At 36.2% G+C, this 14,589-nt stretch overlaps 1 protein-coding gene across 1 annotated transcript in view; it reads left to right on the forward strand.

Annotated features, from left to right (window-relative positions):
- The window catches only part of GPA33 (glycoprotein A33), a 34,149-nt gene extending 19,803 nt beyond the window's left edge, over positions 1–14,346 (forward strand). The window contains exons 5-7 of the mRNA XM_081326554.1: positions 5,847–5,957; positions 7,593–7,716; positions 11,639–14,346. Of these exons, the coding sequence (XP_081182680.1) occupies positions 5,847–5,957; positions 7,593–7,716; positions 11,639–11,741 (338 nt within the window). The 3' untranslated portion in view covers positions 11,742–14,346. The remainder of the gene's footprint in view (positions 1–5,846; positions 5,958–7,592; positions 7,717–11,638) is intronic.
- Positions 14,347–14,589: the final 243 nt, after the last annotated feature.

A 14,589-nucleotide genomic window follows, 5' to 3' on the forward strand; every position in this document is an offset into this window, starting at 1 on the left:
CTTCTCATTAATATAAATTATTTTTTTACTTTCATTTTGTATTATTTTAAGTCTGTCTTCATCATTAAAATGAGGATGGTCATTTGAATTTCTTAAAAATAGTTTTCTGTATGGGGGAAAAAGTATGACACAGTATGTTCCTTACTCATACAAAAGCCACCTGGAACATATTTTATCCACTGCCTTAAAGCAGGGCTTTTCAACCTTTTCACCCATTGTACCACTTTTAGGATATGGCAACATCCGAGTACCACCAATCACCTAGCAAGGTGTCAAAAACTTGATGACCCAAAAAAAAAAAAGGAAAAAAGTGATGAAGTACAGGGAGTCCTCGACTTACAACAGTTCACTTAGTGACTGTTCGAAGTTACAATGGCACTGAAAAAAGTGCCCCCCCCAAGCCACAGTTGAGCAGGACACCTGCCTGCCCCCCCCGCGGCGCTCTTCCTCCTGTCCAAGGTTTTCATTGTTGTGACATTTCTGTTGATGGTTGGCAGTGGGGTTGGGGTGGGGTTTGGTTTTTATTCCCCCCCCTGCTGGGTGGTTGCAGCAGGTTTTGGTCACTTAACATGACCCTGGGACACTGGGACTGTCATAAATATGAATCAGTTGCCAAGCATCTGAATGTAAATCACAAGACCCTGGAGATGCTGCAACATTCCAGCTGATCGGCACTTCTTCTGGGCTCAGTAGAAGCGCCGGGATCAGTGCCAAGCTCCAGCTGGAGCCTGGTGCTGATCCTGGTGCTTCCGCTGAGCCCTGACAGCCCTGCAGCTCCAGCCATCTCTTGCTCAGGCTTGTGCGGTGCTGCCACCAGTTCAGCTCATTCCCCTCCCCCACTACCACTTTTCTAGGATGGTCGCATACCACCTGCCAGGTGCCAATGTACCACAGGTGGTACCCGTACCACTGGTTGAAAAGTCCTGCCTTAAAGGAACTTTTAAAATGTGAATGACAATCAGTGGTTTGCTATATGTTTGACTTTAGCATCCGTTGTTTTGATACAGCTAGCTGAGTCTGCAGAGCCAATTTCATTCATAACTTTAGAGCTTCCCAATTTATGGGAAATAGAAGGAATTTGAGAGATAATCATTTCTAAATATTAATGGTGGGAACTTTTTATCTAGAACCAACTTTGTTTAAGCCCCACTTCTGCAAGTTACAAAAATAAGCCAAAATGATATTGCTGCAGGATGAGAAAGAAAGAGAGGCTTTGCTAATGAGTACCCTTCTTTTAATTAGTGAGGACTACATGTGCTTAAAAAACAAAACAAAGCAGCTTTCTGTCTCTCCTGAGCATTTCTATGATGCCTTTATTTTTCTCCACTATTCATTTCCTTTTAGCGACAGTATGGTATAATGATGCAGAAATGAGTAACTCAACATTCCATCTCTATAAGGTCTCATTTCTTTCCAGTGGGAGGTTGTCCCATACTCTGAATCATAACAATTCAGAATAAATTGCTTGGTTCTTGTTCCATGGCAATTAAAACAGGTACTTTAAGGTCTGCTCCTTGCTCTTTCAAAAATCTTGATAAAGGATCAATGGCCAACCACCATGCATTAATTTTATTATAAGTAAAAGTATTCACTAACTGCCAGGAAGTAAGAGCATGCATGATTAAAATCTTACAATATTAAATTGAGGTAATATTCATTTACCTGACTGGTATCATAAATAAATGCTGTTGGAATATCTATAATTTTGAAGCCAAAATGTGTGAGCTTGGCGACTTCGGTAGAAGAAAACATTTGACTTTGCTGATGTCAAATGAGGCAACATCTCATTCAAAAATGTTAGGGCTCACTTTGGGGAAGGAAATCACAAACAGTTAAAAATAATTGCATTTTACATATTAAATATGTGTTTTACATCCGTTTTGAATGTGAGGCCCAAGGTTCTTATTGGAAGGAATTAAACCATGTCAGTTTCCTGCAGTTTGAGATTTTGTGATTTCTCTCTATCAAACATCTTGTTAATTTGATACTCTCTCAGCTAGACTCAGAGGAAGACCATCTCACAAAGGAAAAATTATTCATTTTCTTTGACCCTTATGTTATCATATTTCTTCAGCTGCACAGCTGTCAGCCATTTTATTAGACCAAACAAGAGGCTATACAAGTAGTAAACTTGTAGTTTCTCATAAAACGCCACATGAGCCTAACATTAGCTTTACTGTATGATACTTAATATGACATGAAACCTGGCTTAGTGTAGAAGGAAAATGCTATCCTGTTATACAATATTCTGTTAACTGAAATATACTGATAATTGAAGTAGAAATAAAAGAGGACACCATCTTGTTTAACACATCAGGCCTTGCACAAAATCTGACACCAATACTATAATGAATACAAAAGGGAAGATAGCTTCTATCCTGAAAATATCAAATAAAGCCTTGATTAGACTTTACTGAGTTGGGAAAGAAAATATATTAGCAATGTATACTTGCTGTACACCAGATAGACCTCTAGATGGTAGCATCAGATCAGAAAATCTTCCCTAAATGCTAATAAATTGCCTGTATAGCATTGCTTATTTCTTTTTCTTTTATTCTCCTTTTTCTTATAAAACAGTGTAAGAGAAATATTATCGGTAAATTTACAGTATAGAAGAAGAATAAAGGTCAAGTCTAATCTCTCTGCCTGTTTTTCTATTTAAATTTTATGATTCATACGACTGAAATAGTATATAAAGTATAAATATTCATATAAAAGCACAAAAATTGAGCAAGCAACAACTTCAAATTGTTTGGTCAATGTGCTTTATTTACAAATGACTTTGTTTATTGTACTTCTTTAATGTCCATTTCTAGGAGTTCCCTGTGCAATGTATAATAAAATAAAGCATACTATAAATCGTTTTAGAGCAATGTAAAAAGCCTACAATATAAAACAATATTGTAAAAACAGTATAAAAGTCTACAGAAAATACAGCACAACTGATAAACTAAAAAATTAAAAGAAGCAGTAAATAATGGCATAAAATAAAAGAATGCAATCATAATAATAAGAAACACAGTATAGATTACAATAAAATATTAAAGGAAATAATTTATCCAAGACATTTCACACATTTATAAATAAATAAATAAATTTATGTATAATATATTTCCCCCTCAAATGGAGGATTCCAAGTTAATGCTTTCTTATCAATATGTGCAGATTCTCTATGCTCTTCTTTTATTGCACACAATCTTTGTGCTGCTTCTTCACTCAATCACTCTCCTCCATTGCATGATGCTTGAGTCCAAAGATTTGTGTGAAGAGAAAAATCCCCCTTATTTATTCATTCATTCTATTTGAATGTGCAGTTTTCATTCTATTCAGGGGCTGATTTTACATACCAGCCTACCTGATTCAAGGACAGGTCTTCACACTGCAATGTACAAAATCTGTGGAGATTCAAGTTGCTATTATGGGAGACATTTCTTGCAATATTTCAAGGTAGATTACAATTGATTGCTTGTCCTATGGCAAAGAGAAGAATTACTAAATGCATTAAAATGATCAGATTCATGGCATTTAACTATTTTGAAATTATTAATTTAATTGTAGTCTTTGATCCAGGCCTATTTACTTCCTAGTGCATGATCCCCAGCACAACCCTGAAGGCTAAGTCCTGTTCCTGAACTATTTAGAATATGCACTGTATAGCATATAACAGTTTTTTTGTTGGGCAAATAAAGAAATATTTAAAATATTATTAGGAATGAAGCGTAGAAATTTCTATATAACATATCATTTCATATCTATGCCTCCTGCTCCTCCAGGTCAAACAAATATTATTTACAGTCCCTTCTTCATTTATTGTTATAGTCAAGGTAATCCCATGAAGGAGAGAGAAATAGTGCTCAATTACCCATAGTATGTCATGGATGATTTTCAACCTTGACTTATGGATATTAATCTCGCTTCTCAATCACTACGCTACAATGCCAATCTGTGTTAAGGTACAGATCTGTTGAGGGCCCACTTTTAACTGCCAAAGTCCTGCTACTGCTCCTTGTGATTATCATTGCATTTCTCTAGTCACATTTTTTTAAAAAGGCAGCATTGTAACAAGAGTAAGATGAAACACTTTCTTAAACGAATTTTTCTCTCTTGAGGAATATGCAGTTTAGATAAGAAGGAGGGAACATGTGAATAAACAGTGGAGAAAGAAGTTGGAAAAAATCCACTAAAGACATCTTGTCTGAAATTTCTTCAAAACTGGTAGCCAAACACTGCCATCATGGCTTTCATCCAAATGCTTATAGCATAAGCATGCATCCATAAAAATGTCCTCTCTCATCAGTGTGCTATGATTTCGTAATGTTGATTCCCACAAATAATGAAATTCTTTAGAAAGATGGAGAAAACTTTGCAGATGATAAAATAATGAAATTTATTTATTTATTTATTTTATTACATTTATATACCGCCCTTTCCCGAAGGACTCAGGGCGGTTTACAGGGTGATTAAAAAACCAAGATACAAAAGTTAAAAACAAATTTAAAAATAAAAAAAAAATAAAAAAATTCCTTAGAAAGATGGAGAAAACTTTGCAAATGATAAGATCAACTTTGCCTAACCTGCCTAGATCATTGCTAGTCCAATATAATTTTCAGGCAGACGGCTTTGCTGGCATGTTAGCTGTGTTCTATTACTAAAGGTTTATTAATGGATTCAGCATATTAGTCACATGCACTACACCAAGTCTGTTTACAATCTATTTCACAGAAAATGCTAAGCTTTGTACAAATTTCACTAAAAGGTCTCACCTGCATTTTATATTTGCAATAGTTAAAAATATGCTATTTCTAGATTTGTGAAAATATAATTCCTTATCTGGGAATAAATCAGAAGGACAAGAAATCAATTTGTATATTTGAAAATTAAAGCAAAACTCAAAAACAGTTTTGAACCACAGTTGCTATTACAGTTAGTGAATAGCTATCTGAGTTCTAATTATTATTATGTTCTTTTACATAGTACATCCTTTAATACATTACATTCCCTGAAGGATTTAATATATCATGCTCACTTATGAACCTTGGTTTACCAACCATAATGGCTGTGCTTGCACATTGTATTCAGTCAAAAGCAAATGAAGCATGTCATGAGACTTTCCCATTGTGCTGAGTTAAAGTACTGCCCACCAATCTTTGAGTAGGGAGAAAATTATACTGGTATGGAATCTATTTTCTTTTTTGCTATACTAACTCTCTTGACTCTGTTCCCACTTACTGCCAATCATCTAACTTCTCCCAAAGATAATTGGTGACAAAACCTGACAGATTTTATATACCTTTAGGCTGTCCTTGGACTGTGTTCAAATAAGGTGTGTATCTGTGTGAGGGGAATATTACTTTAAGAGTGATAGCAGTAAGGATGACTTGAACCTGACTTTTTTTTCCTGCGGAAAAGAGGGAGATGTCATCCAGAATCATCAGAAAAAGATGTTGCCAGGACATTGGTGTCATGATTAGGTGTGGGAGGGGAAGGAACAATACACAATGTGTGAACCCAGCCCCTGGTTGTTTGTAGGGTACTCTCTCTTTGCTTAACTTATCTTGCCAGGATCATTGAAAATAAAACTGGGACAAGACTATGTTGACTTCTTGACTTCTTAGCTGGTGTGCTAAAAGATTTTAGAAGGATTGCAAATGAGGTCAACAAACATAGCAATTGAACTTCATTATTAGGATTCCTTGTATCATGTTTTATGGGGTTATACATCTGCTATGAGATCATCATGCTAAACTGATTTTATATATGGCAAAGTAAGAAACAGTGAAAAAAATATATTTTTCTGCTTGAACCTGCTATTGAACCTGCTAAACATTTTTCTTGTTTTCTACCAGGACTGTTAATGCTGAACAATGTTTCTATAAACACCACCGGATACTACATCTGCCTTTCCAAAAACACGGCTGGAGAGAAGAAATGCAATATCACGGTTGCTATTCGACCTCGTAAGTGTTCAGAGATGCTTGGATGGAGTAGAATTAAATAGAGAAGAATACCACATTGATAGAATAAGCCCATTAGTTTTTAGATCAGGCAGAATAGCTCACAATAAGAATTACATGTTTTACTGGCAGATGCCTTCTGGAGTGCTCTCCTACTATTAAGCACAGACTCTTCCTCATTCACTTTTTACAGCCTTCTGAGATGACATTATCAGATCATCCTCCATTTATATTTTGTCCACAGCAGAGCTCTTTTTCTGCCTCTGAGAGGTATATTTGTGGTATTTATGGTTATCTGTTATGTAGGTGAGCCAGATACACATCTCTGTGCCACAACAGACTTTCTCTAATTAAAAAAATACTTGTAAATGGTTTAACATTTTTTTGTTTCAGCCTATACTTATTTTGGAGTAGTAATATAAGTGATGAAATACAGTTTTTAAAAAGAAGTTTAACCCAAAACATTTTTCAAATTGTTGTGGGGTTTTTTTGTAGTGTTTTATCAACATGGGGAAAAAAGGGAGCTATTTTATTGTTTACTTCTACTATTTCACTAAACTAAATAACTGTGCAGTGGTTCCACAATTAAGGACATGTGTCAGCACATTTAGTAGCTGTCTAAAGAAGGTATTGTCAGATAAAAAGTCTAGATGCTTTTTGTCTGTGCAACCTATTATGTTCCATCTACCAGAATGCCAATGAACAAAATGGAATGCACAAACAAAAAAAATCTAGATTCTGTTCAATTAACTTCTTTATCAAGGGCAATTTATAGCAGTCTCTCAGCCCCCATTATAAATAATGACAAAAATTCCTGGCTACTGTGATGCTGGAAGTACACTGGAAAAAATCATATTTTTAAATGAGAAAAAATATGGAAGATTCCAATCGTGCCCACATGTCTACTTTCTTCCCTAACTTCATTTCACCCATTTTAAATATTTCTCACCTAGTCTGGTATTAATTAAATGATTCTCTGTGTTTAAAAATAAAAGATAACTTCTGCCACTCTTTATTTTCCTCCCTTTATTAAGGTAGAGCAGCGTTTCTCAAACCTGGGAACTTCAAGATGGCTGGATTTCAAATGCCAGAATTCATCTTCCAGAATTTTGGGGGTTGACATCCAACAGTTTAAAAAATGCGGTAGAATAGGGGTCCCCGTTCAAAACCCAGCTGCAGAAGCGACAGGTGAACAGGGGTGTAGCTCCATTTGCCACTTGTGCAGAACCATCCTCTCTCCCACCCCACCCCATTACGCCGGTCGCAAAGCCGGAAAGGTTGGGGAACTCTGCGTACAAGACAGACTTCTTTTTAATCTTCATTTATTTCCTGATAATTTTTTTCACTAATATTAATAATTTTTTTTAATACTTCAAGTATAACTAATGTCAGTTATCATTCTCTGACAGGTAGGCTAGAATCATCCTCTGCACCCAAGCGAACCGTACCCTGAGTTTTTATTCTTTTTGTGGAAAGTTCTGCTGCTTAATTACTCAACTTTCTTTAGTAGTCTGTTGGTATTTAGGAGAATACTTTTTAAACAATGTTCAAATCCCTAACAAATGTCTTTTTCCAAAACACAGCAGAAGGGCTGATCAGTTCTGTGATAACTAACAGCCAGTTTTTTTCTTTCTACAGCATCCATGAACATTGCTCTTTATGCTGGAATCGTTGGTGGGATCCTTGCTGCTATCATTATCATAAGTGTTTTGGTTTATTGTTGTTGCTGTAGGAAATCAAAGAATCCGCATTATGAGGCAACGTGAGTGTCCTTTGGTAAAAAATGTGGGGGTGAGATGGGATAGGGAGAGAGAGAGAGACTGTCTATTTTAGAGGTAGGGTATAATTTTCACACCTAGTTTTTTCCCCCCCTTAAGATTATTTGCAGCACTGTTCACAGTTGGGCTAAATAAAGCTTACTAAGTCAGTATGGTTCATAATAATGGGAAATTTGCATATTGTGAATTAAAATTTAGTCAGTATTTTCCTGACTCTGCCACTACCGTATTATTCTACACCTCCAGATTTGCTCATGCCTGATATAGCAAAACCAAGCACAGTCTTTCAGCCCTTTCATCAGGTGCATTGTTAAAACTATCTGTGCATCTTTTCCTTTACAAATGATTGGTGGATTTTATTTCCTGTTCCATAAAACATTTTCTAGCTTTAAAGCATTCCTCTTAAAATTATACTATTTAGATGTAATATATTACTGCTTTATTGGGGGGTGGGGTGGGCCAGGAGGTGTAGTAATGATAAACCAATTGTTTGAGATAAATCTATTATGCCAGGAAAAAAAGCTGTGATACCTAAAAGGAGAACAAATGAAATAAAAATAGTAATTTAGAAATTATTTTACAAGATCATTCTTGAAGTTAGAAATAGATTTTTGAAAAGCACTTTTTATGTAGCTCTTAAAGGCTGTTAATTTAAGTAATTAAAGTAGTACCTGAGATCTTTCAGGTACATTCTGTGTCCCAAACAGTCCCCTTGTACATCAGGCTGAAAGGTCATTTCACTTTTGGCATATGGCCCTCAACATATTTCAGAAGCCTGGTCTGAGTGATAAATTTCCATTCTTCTAAAGCCAATTATAAAACTCCAGACTTTCTTTTAGCTTATTCTAGAATCTAGATAATAGAAATATAACTGCTGAAAGACAATATTAAGAATGTAGGAAAATCTTTCATTCTGTCACCCTGAAATTTATCAAATAAGAACCAATGTAGTCATTGTTTGGAATAGAAATTACTCGCCGCTCCTACTTTTTAGAATTGGCAAACCACTTGGTAACACATACTTCTTATTAAGTAGTCCCAAGCCACTTCGGAGGTTTCAGATTTTAACAATTACCTAAAAAGCGTAGTATACATTTTTACCATTTCCACATTTGGATATGCATGAGTTGCATAAATGAATTCATCAAACATCTTGAGTATATGAATACACCCAAAGAAATTTAACTACTTCTCTCCAGCCCCACCTCTCTATTCATTTTCTTGGCATGTGTCTAAGTAATCTGATTTAATTTATACAAAAGGCACACTGGTTAAATAAACAACAGAGAAAGACAGAAGAGCACAAAGGATCGAGAATTGCTTGACAGACAAACAGTATAAAGCAAAATAAACACAAGAAAAAATATATATTTGTATAGCACATTTGGTTGCATTAAGGAAACTGAAATGATTAATTTAATGTTTTCTTAATAGTGGCATATCTACTTTTTAATGCTTGTCCAAGAAAAGAAGACTAGTCGACTTCTCTAGAGCGGACTACTTCAGAAGTATTGGCCTTGGAACTGCAAACTTAATTGTAGCTTTCTTTTTACCAAGTCTCTCCGAATACAGGATTTAGTTACAGCAGATTAAAAAATTGGTTTGGCAATTCCAGTTCTGCAATAATCAGAATGAGTCCAGTAGCATCTTTTCAAAATAACACATTTTATTTTAAGGTATAAGCTTTTGTGAGCTGCAGCTCACTTAATGTAGTGGTTTAACTTATTTTATTTTAAAATACAGTGGGATGAAGTGGGAATGTGGAGAAATACTGCATCAGGTTATTTACAGTAACTGCTCTCTCCCACCCGTAAAGCTTCTTTGTTCTAAAACTGCTACTTTGAGATCTGTAACGGAATGTTTCATGAGGTTAAAATGTTTTGCTACTACTTTGTCCTTGTTTTGAATCCTGATATCCAATTTGTGTCCGTAAATTTATTTTGTGCAAAAGTGCTGGGGTTTGCGATGGTGCTACTTTATTAGTGTAGAGCAGTTTTTCTCAAACGTGGGAACTTTTAAGATGTCTGGACTTCAACTGCCAGAATTCAACGGTCAGAATTTTGATAGTTGAAGCTGCCAAGGTTGAGAAACCAATAGCACAGATACAAGCATTTGGGCTTGTTGCAGGTCCCAAAACTTCATACACAAAGTTAAAGGCATCTTTACACGTTCTTCTTCTAATGCGATATATGCCATCATTTGCCAGCAATACCCCTCTGGATTCTATGTAAGTCAAACAGGCCAAATTGAGTTAGTGCATCAACAGGTTTCAGAAGGCCTGAACAAACACAACGGGCTTTGGACATATTACAAATGTTATTTCATAATATATTTGTAATTTGACTCCTATGGAACCTTTATTTAAATAACTCCCACCCCACTTCATCCCAGTGTATTATAAACTGTCAGTTAAAGCATTCAGTGTAGATAAAGACCCACTAAAGATCATATTTTCTATGGTTGTTTGGTGGTCACATTTTTCCAGTTTATCAAGATGGATACAATGCTTAACTGTGTTAAACGCCTCACAGAAGTCAATGTGTACTACATCCACAGCATTCCTTTGGTCAACTAATTTAATCATCTCATCAAAGAAAGGAATATGATTTTTTGGGTATCACCTGTTTTAATACATCAATTCTACTTCTAGTAATCAGTTTATTTTTTTCTAAGTGTTACAAACCCATTGCTGAGTCCCTCGGGAGAAGGGCGGTATATAAATTTAATAAATAATAATAATAATTGCTTAATTGTCTTGTCTAGAATTTTCCCAGGTATTAATGTCAAACTCATTCACCTGTAGTTTCCTGGGCTCACTTCCTCCCACTTTCTTAAATATTTGGTTCTTTTCCTTTGTTCTCTAGGATTTTTCAAATACTTTAGCTAGTGGCTACATCTATCATTTCCTTGAACATCCTGGGATTTAATTCATCTAGCCCAGGAGACTTGAATTCATTCCAAAATACTAGCTATGTTACCAATTTTATACTTACTTTGATCTACATTTCTTGTTCACACCTCACAATGCTACTTCTGACAGTTTGGGCTGCTATTTCAATGTGTGCAATTGCAAAGTAAGAATTAAGCAAGTCAACTTTCTCTTTGTTGTCTGTCATCCTCTCATCATCTCCTCCAACTAGTGGACCAACTGTTTCCTTGACTTTCCTCTTCTTCTGGAGATAGCTAAAGGATTCTTTTTGTTTGTGATTTTTGGCATTAATAGCAAGCATGATCTTATGCTGAGCCTTAGAAAAAAATCCTTGCAGATTCAGTCCACTTCCCCCTATTTTGCTTTCCTTACGTGGTCTTCTTTCCATTTGTCACACTTGTTCTTTTTGTTTCTCTCCTTTATCTTTGTTTAGAAGACAATATTTGTAGCTCGGGGTTGAACTGTGTGGCCTTTGGTGGTTTCTGAGCTTGATTATTTTCTTGTTTCTTGTAAATATTTCATTACCAAACTAGGTAACATCATCAGTGTCATTATACCTAATTTGGTAATGAAACATCTACAAAAAAAACAACAATCTAGCTCAGAAACCAAGGACTGCAGAAACTGGTTTTATTAGGTGTCTCCTTCCTTGTCTGTCTCCAGCCTTTTTGGTATTCATTGAGTTTGGAGCCTCAATTACTTCATTTTTCAAGAATTTCCCAACTCTCTTGAACTATTAATCTAAATCCAAAAAGATGCTACTAGACTCTATTTTTTGGCTACAACAGGCTAACAGAGCTGTCCTTCTAAATGTTCTTCAATAATGATTCTATGAGTTTATTATTGCAAACCATCTAGAGTAGCTTCTAGGTGATAGGCGCACCATAGAAGTTTAATAAATAAATACAGTAATTATTATAACTATTTTTAATAAAAAAACCATCCTCTGAATTAATCCTTTTATGTTTATTTTTTAGAGAAACAGAAAATACATTCCAACCTAAACATGAGAATGTTCTAATCCGGGGACCTTCCAAAGAAGAGATTCAGGATGAAGAGGAAGAAAGGCTACAAGTGTGATTTGTGTGTCAGTTGTCTAGAAGCAAATACTTCCAAACCCTTCTTTCCAAAAGAAAGAAAGAGAAAAAGTTGATTTATAATCAATATTACTTTTTATTCAACAAATGGGACCTTATGCATTGGGAGTGGGGTGAAAATAGAGAATGAATAACCATGTAAAAGACACAGAAGGAGGAGAAGGAGGAAGAGGAGGAGGCACAAAGCCAAATAAGACAAGCTGAAATAAAAGGTACCTCGGTTGCCAGGATCCTTCTCATCTGCTTGCTAGGAAGAAAAGAAAAGAAAACCTTTGGGAAATATTATTTTGTATCATGGATTTTATGCAAATTCTACACGCAGCAGATGAGAATTCTTCAACACTGACATTTTCTGCTATATTTGGAAAACAGAAGCAAAGTTAAAGCCATCTCAGTTTCTATGGAATGCTTTTTAGTATTATAAGAGAAATATATAAAATCTATGGCCTCAGCTATGATTAATTAGTTATCTTGCAGCATCTACGCACTGGATACTTGATAAACATTTGGCGGACAAGGTGCAGATCATATTAGTGCCATTTAAGACTATGCTTGTTCCCTTGCTATTCCAGTAATGACCTATATATTTGGTAAGATGATGATTTCCCCTGAATTGTATATATTACTCTTGCTATATTTCACTACTTCACTATCACAGGTATCTATTGACCAATATGTGCCTCCTCTCATGGTTCCGACAGACAGGGACAAATAAAGCAGAACTCCCAGGCCTGCAAATTCCTCAGAGAACATGTTTATTGATACGAAGTATCAGCACGTCAAAAGTGAAACCAAGTCTGAATAGACACGTAACAATCCCCAATACAAAGTTAAGAAGTCCCACCCCTAAAGCTATGCAAGCTACTATGTTCCCTAATGCATCTTCTTGGCGGCCTTTTCACGAAATGCCCAGCCTGCAAGTCCTGGGAGCAGCCGACGACCTTGGTTTCCAAGGGAGAAAATCTGTTTAGTCTAGTGAAGCACCTGGTAAACCCCCCTCCCTCCGTGCTATGTGTCAACCAAAAACGAGTAGGCAAAATCGCCGTTTTTATTTAAATAGCCATGCTCTCTTCTAATGCACTTGCAACCACAAAGCACTTGTCTAGAAAGAAAACTATAAGTGCCTTTCCTGCTATTCAGAAATGTTTAATTTTCGCTTTTGTCTGCTGGCTTTTTTATGCTTTCTGCTAGCACTGCACCAGCGCAATTATGCTGCTAACAATGATTTTATTAAAAAAAATTAAAGAAAAGAAACTTAATTGCAGCTGGCTACAGCTTTGAATATATGGTCTATTAATAATTTTCATTCTAATAGTTTGCTATATTTTGGAAGTTGATTTTCTTTTTTTACTTAAAATACTCCCTCGCTCTTAAACGTTGAGATATCTCAACACTAGTAAGCACTAGTGTTAGCCACAGATCAGTCAAATGAGAACAGAATGCCTTGCCTAATTATTGCATCATCATCTTTGTTAGAATGTAGGATTTAGTGAATATTTAGTAATATTTAGTGAATAGAATGGTTGCAGGAACTGGGTATCTCTAGTTTAATCAAAAGGCAACTAGGGGTGACATGACAGCAGTGTTCAGTATTTGAAGGGCTGCCACAAAGAAAAGAGGGTCAACCTACACTATAAAGCATCTGAAGGCAGGACAAGAAGCAATGGATGGAAACTATTGTAATCAAGGACAAACCCAACCTAGAACTAAGGAAAAATTTCCTGACAGTTATAACAATTAATCAGCAGAACGACTTGCCTCCAGAAATTGTGGGTGCTCCAACACTGGAGATTTTTAAGAAGACATTGGACAACCATTTGTCTGAAATAGTATAAGGTTTCCTGCTTGAGCAGGGGGTTGGACTAGAAGACCTCCAGGGTCCCTTCCAACTCTGTTATTCTTATTTTTTTTTATGGCACGGAATTCCTCACTATGAAAACATGTATGTTCATCAGTGATACCATGTAATACCATTACAAAATATCTAAAAAATGTACACAATCTTTCAGAATCGATATTCAAATTATATCTGAACGTTTCATTCCTTTTTTTATTTGGCTTGCTTTGCACTGAAGTACAATTAAAAATAATTTTGTAAACCACGCAGAGAATTTGCAGTTCTGCTTTCAGGCGTGGGAGGAATAGCGGGACACTAATGCTCATCATAACAGGGCATCTCAATTTATCTGATGACATGAGACTGAAATACAGCCAAATATCCAGTTGTACTCAATGGAACAGGCAGTTTTAAAGTTGGCATAGTATCAACTACATCCTATTAACTCAAAATTGACTCTCTTTCTCTCTCTCTCTCTCTCCCACATACAATCTATTCATGGGCTCCTGGGAAGAACTGGCAAGATTTGGCCAGTTTGGGCTGTCTGAGTAAGAACAGCCCCCTTCCCCTGTATATTCCCAAATAGCACTCTTTCCTATGCTTGAGCATCCCTTAGTCCAATCCTCCAAAATCCCTTTCTTGAGGGCCCTTTTCATCTGAAATTGGGTGGAAGTGCCCTAAATCACCATGCTTTCAGTAACAGTTCCACTATCCAATCATCACAGAGGTAACACAGAGTCATTATGATGAAGAGCCACTGATTTTCTTATTCCCATAAAGCAGACATGTCAAACACAAGGCCTGGGGGCCAGATGCGGCCCGCGAAGTGGTTTCATGTGGCCCGCAAAGCCAACCTGGAAACAGTAAGGAATGGCCCCTGCTGTCTTGGCCCCAGCCCTGGCTGGCCAGGAGTCAATGTACAATTTTGTGGTGGTCATCTATGCTGAAATACATTCAGTCTTAGCTCCACAAGGCCATCTGAAAACAGCGAGGG

Source organism: Vipera berus (assembly GCF_964194415.1).
Source record: "Vipera berus genome assembly, chromosome: 4".
Lineage (NCBI taxonomy): Eukaryota > Metazoa > Chordata > Lepidosauria > Squamata > Viperidae > Vipera > Vipera berus.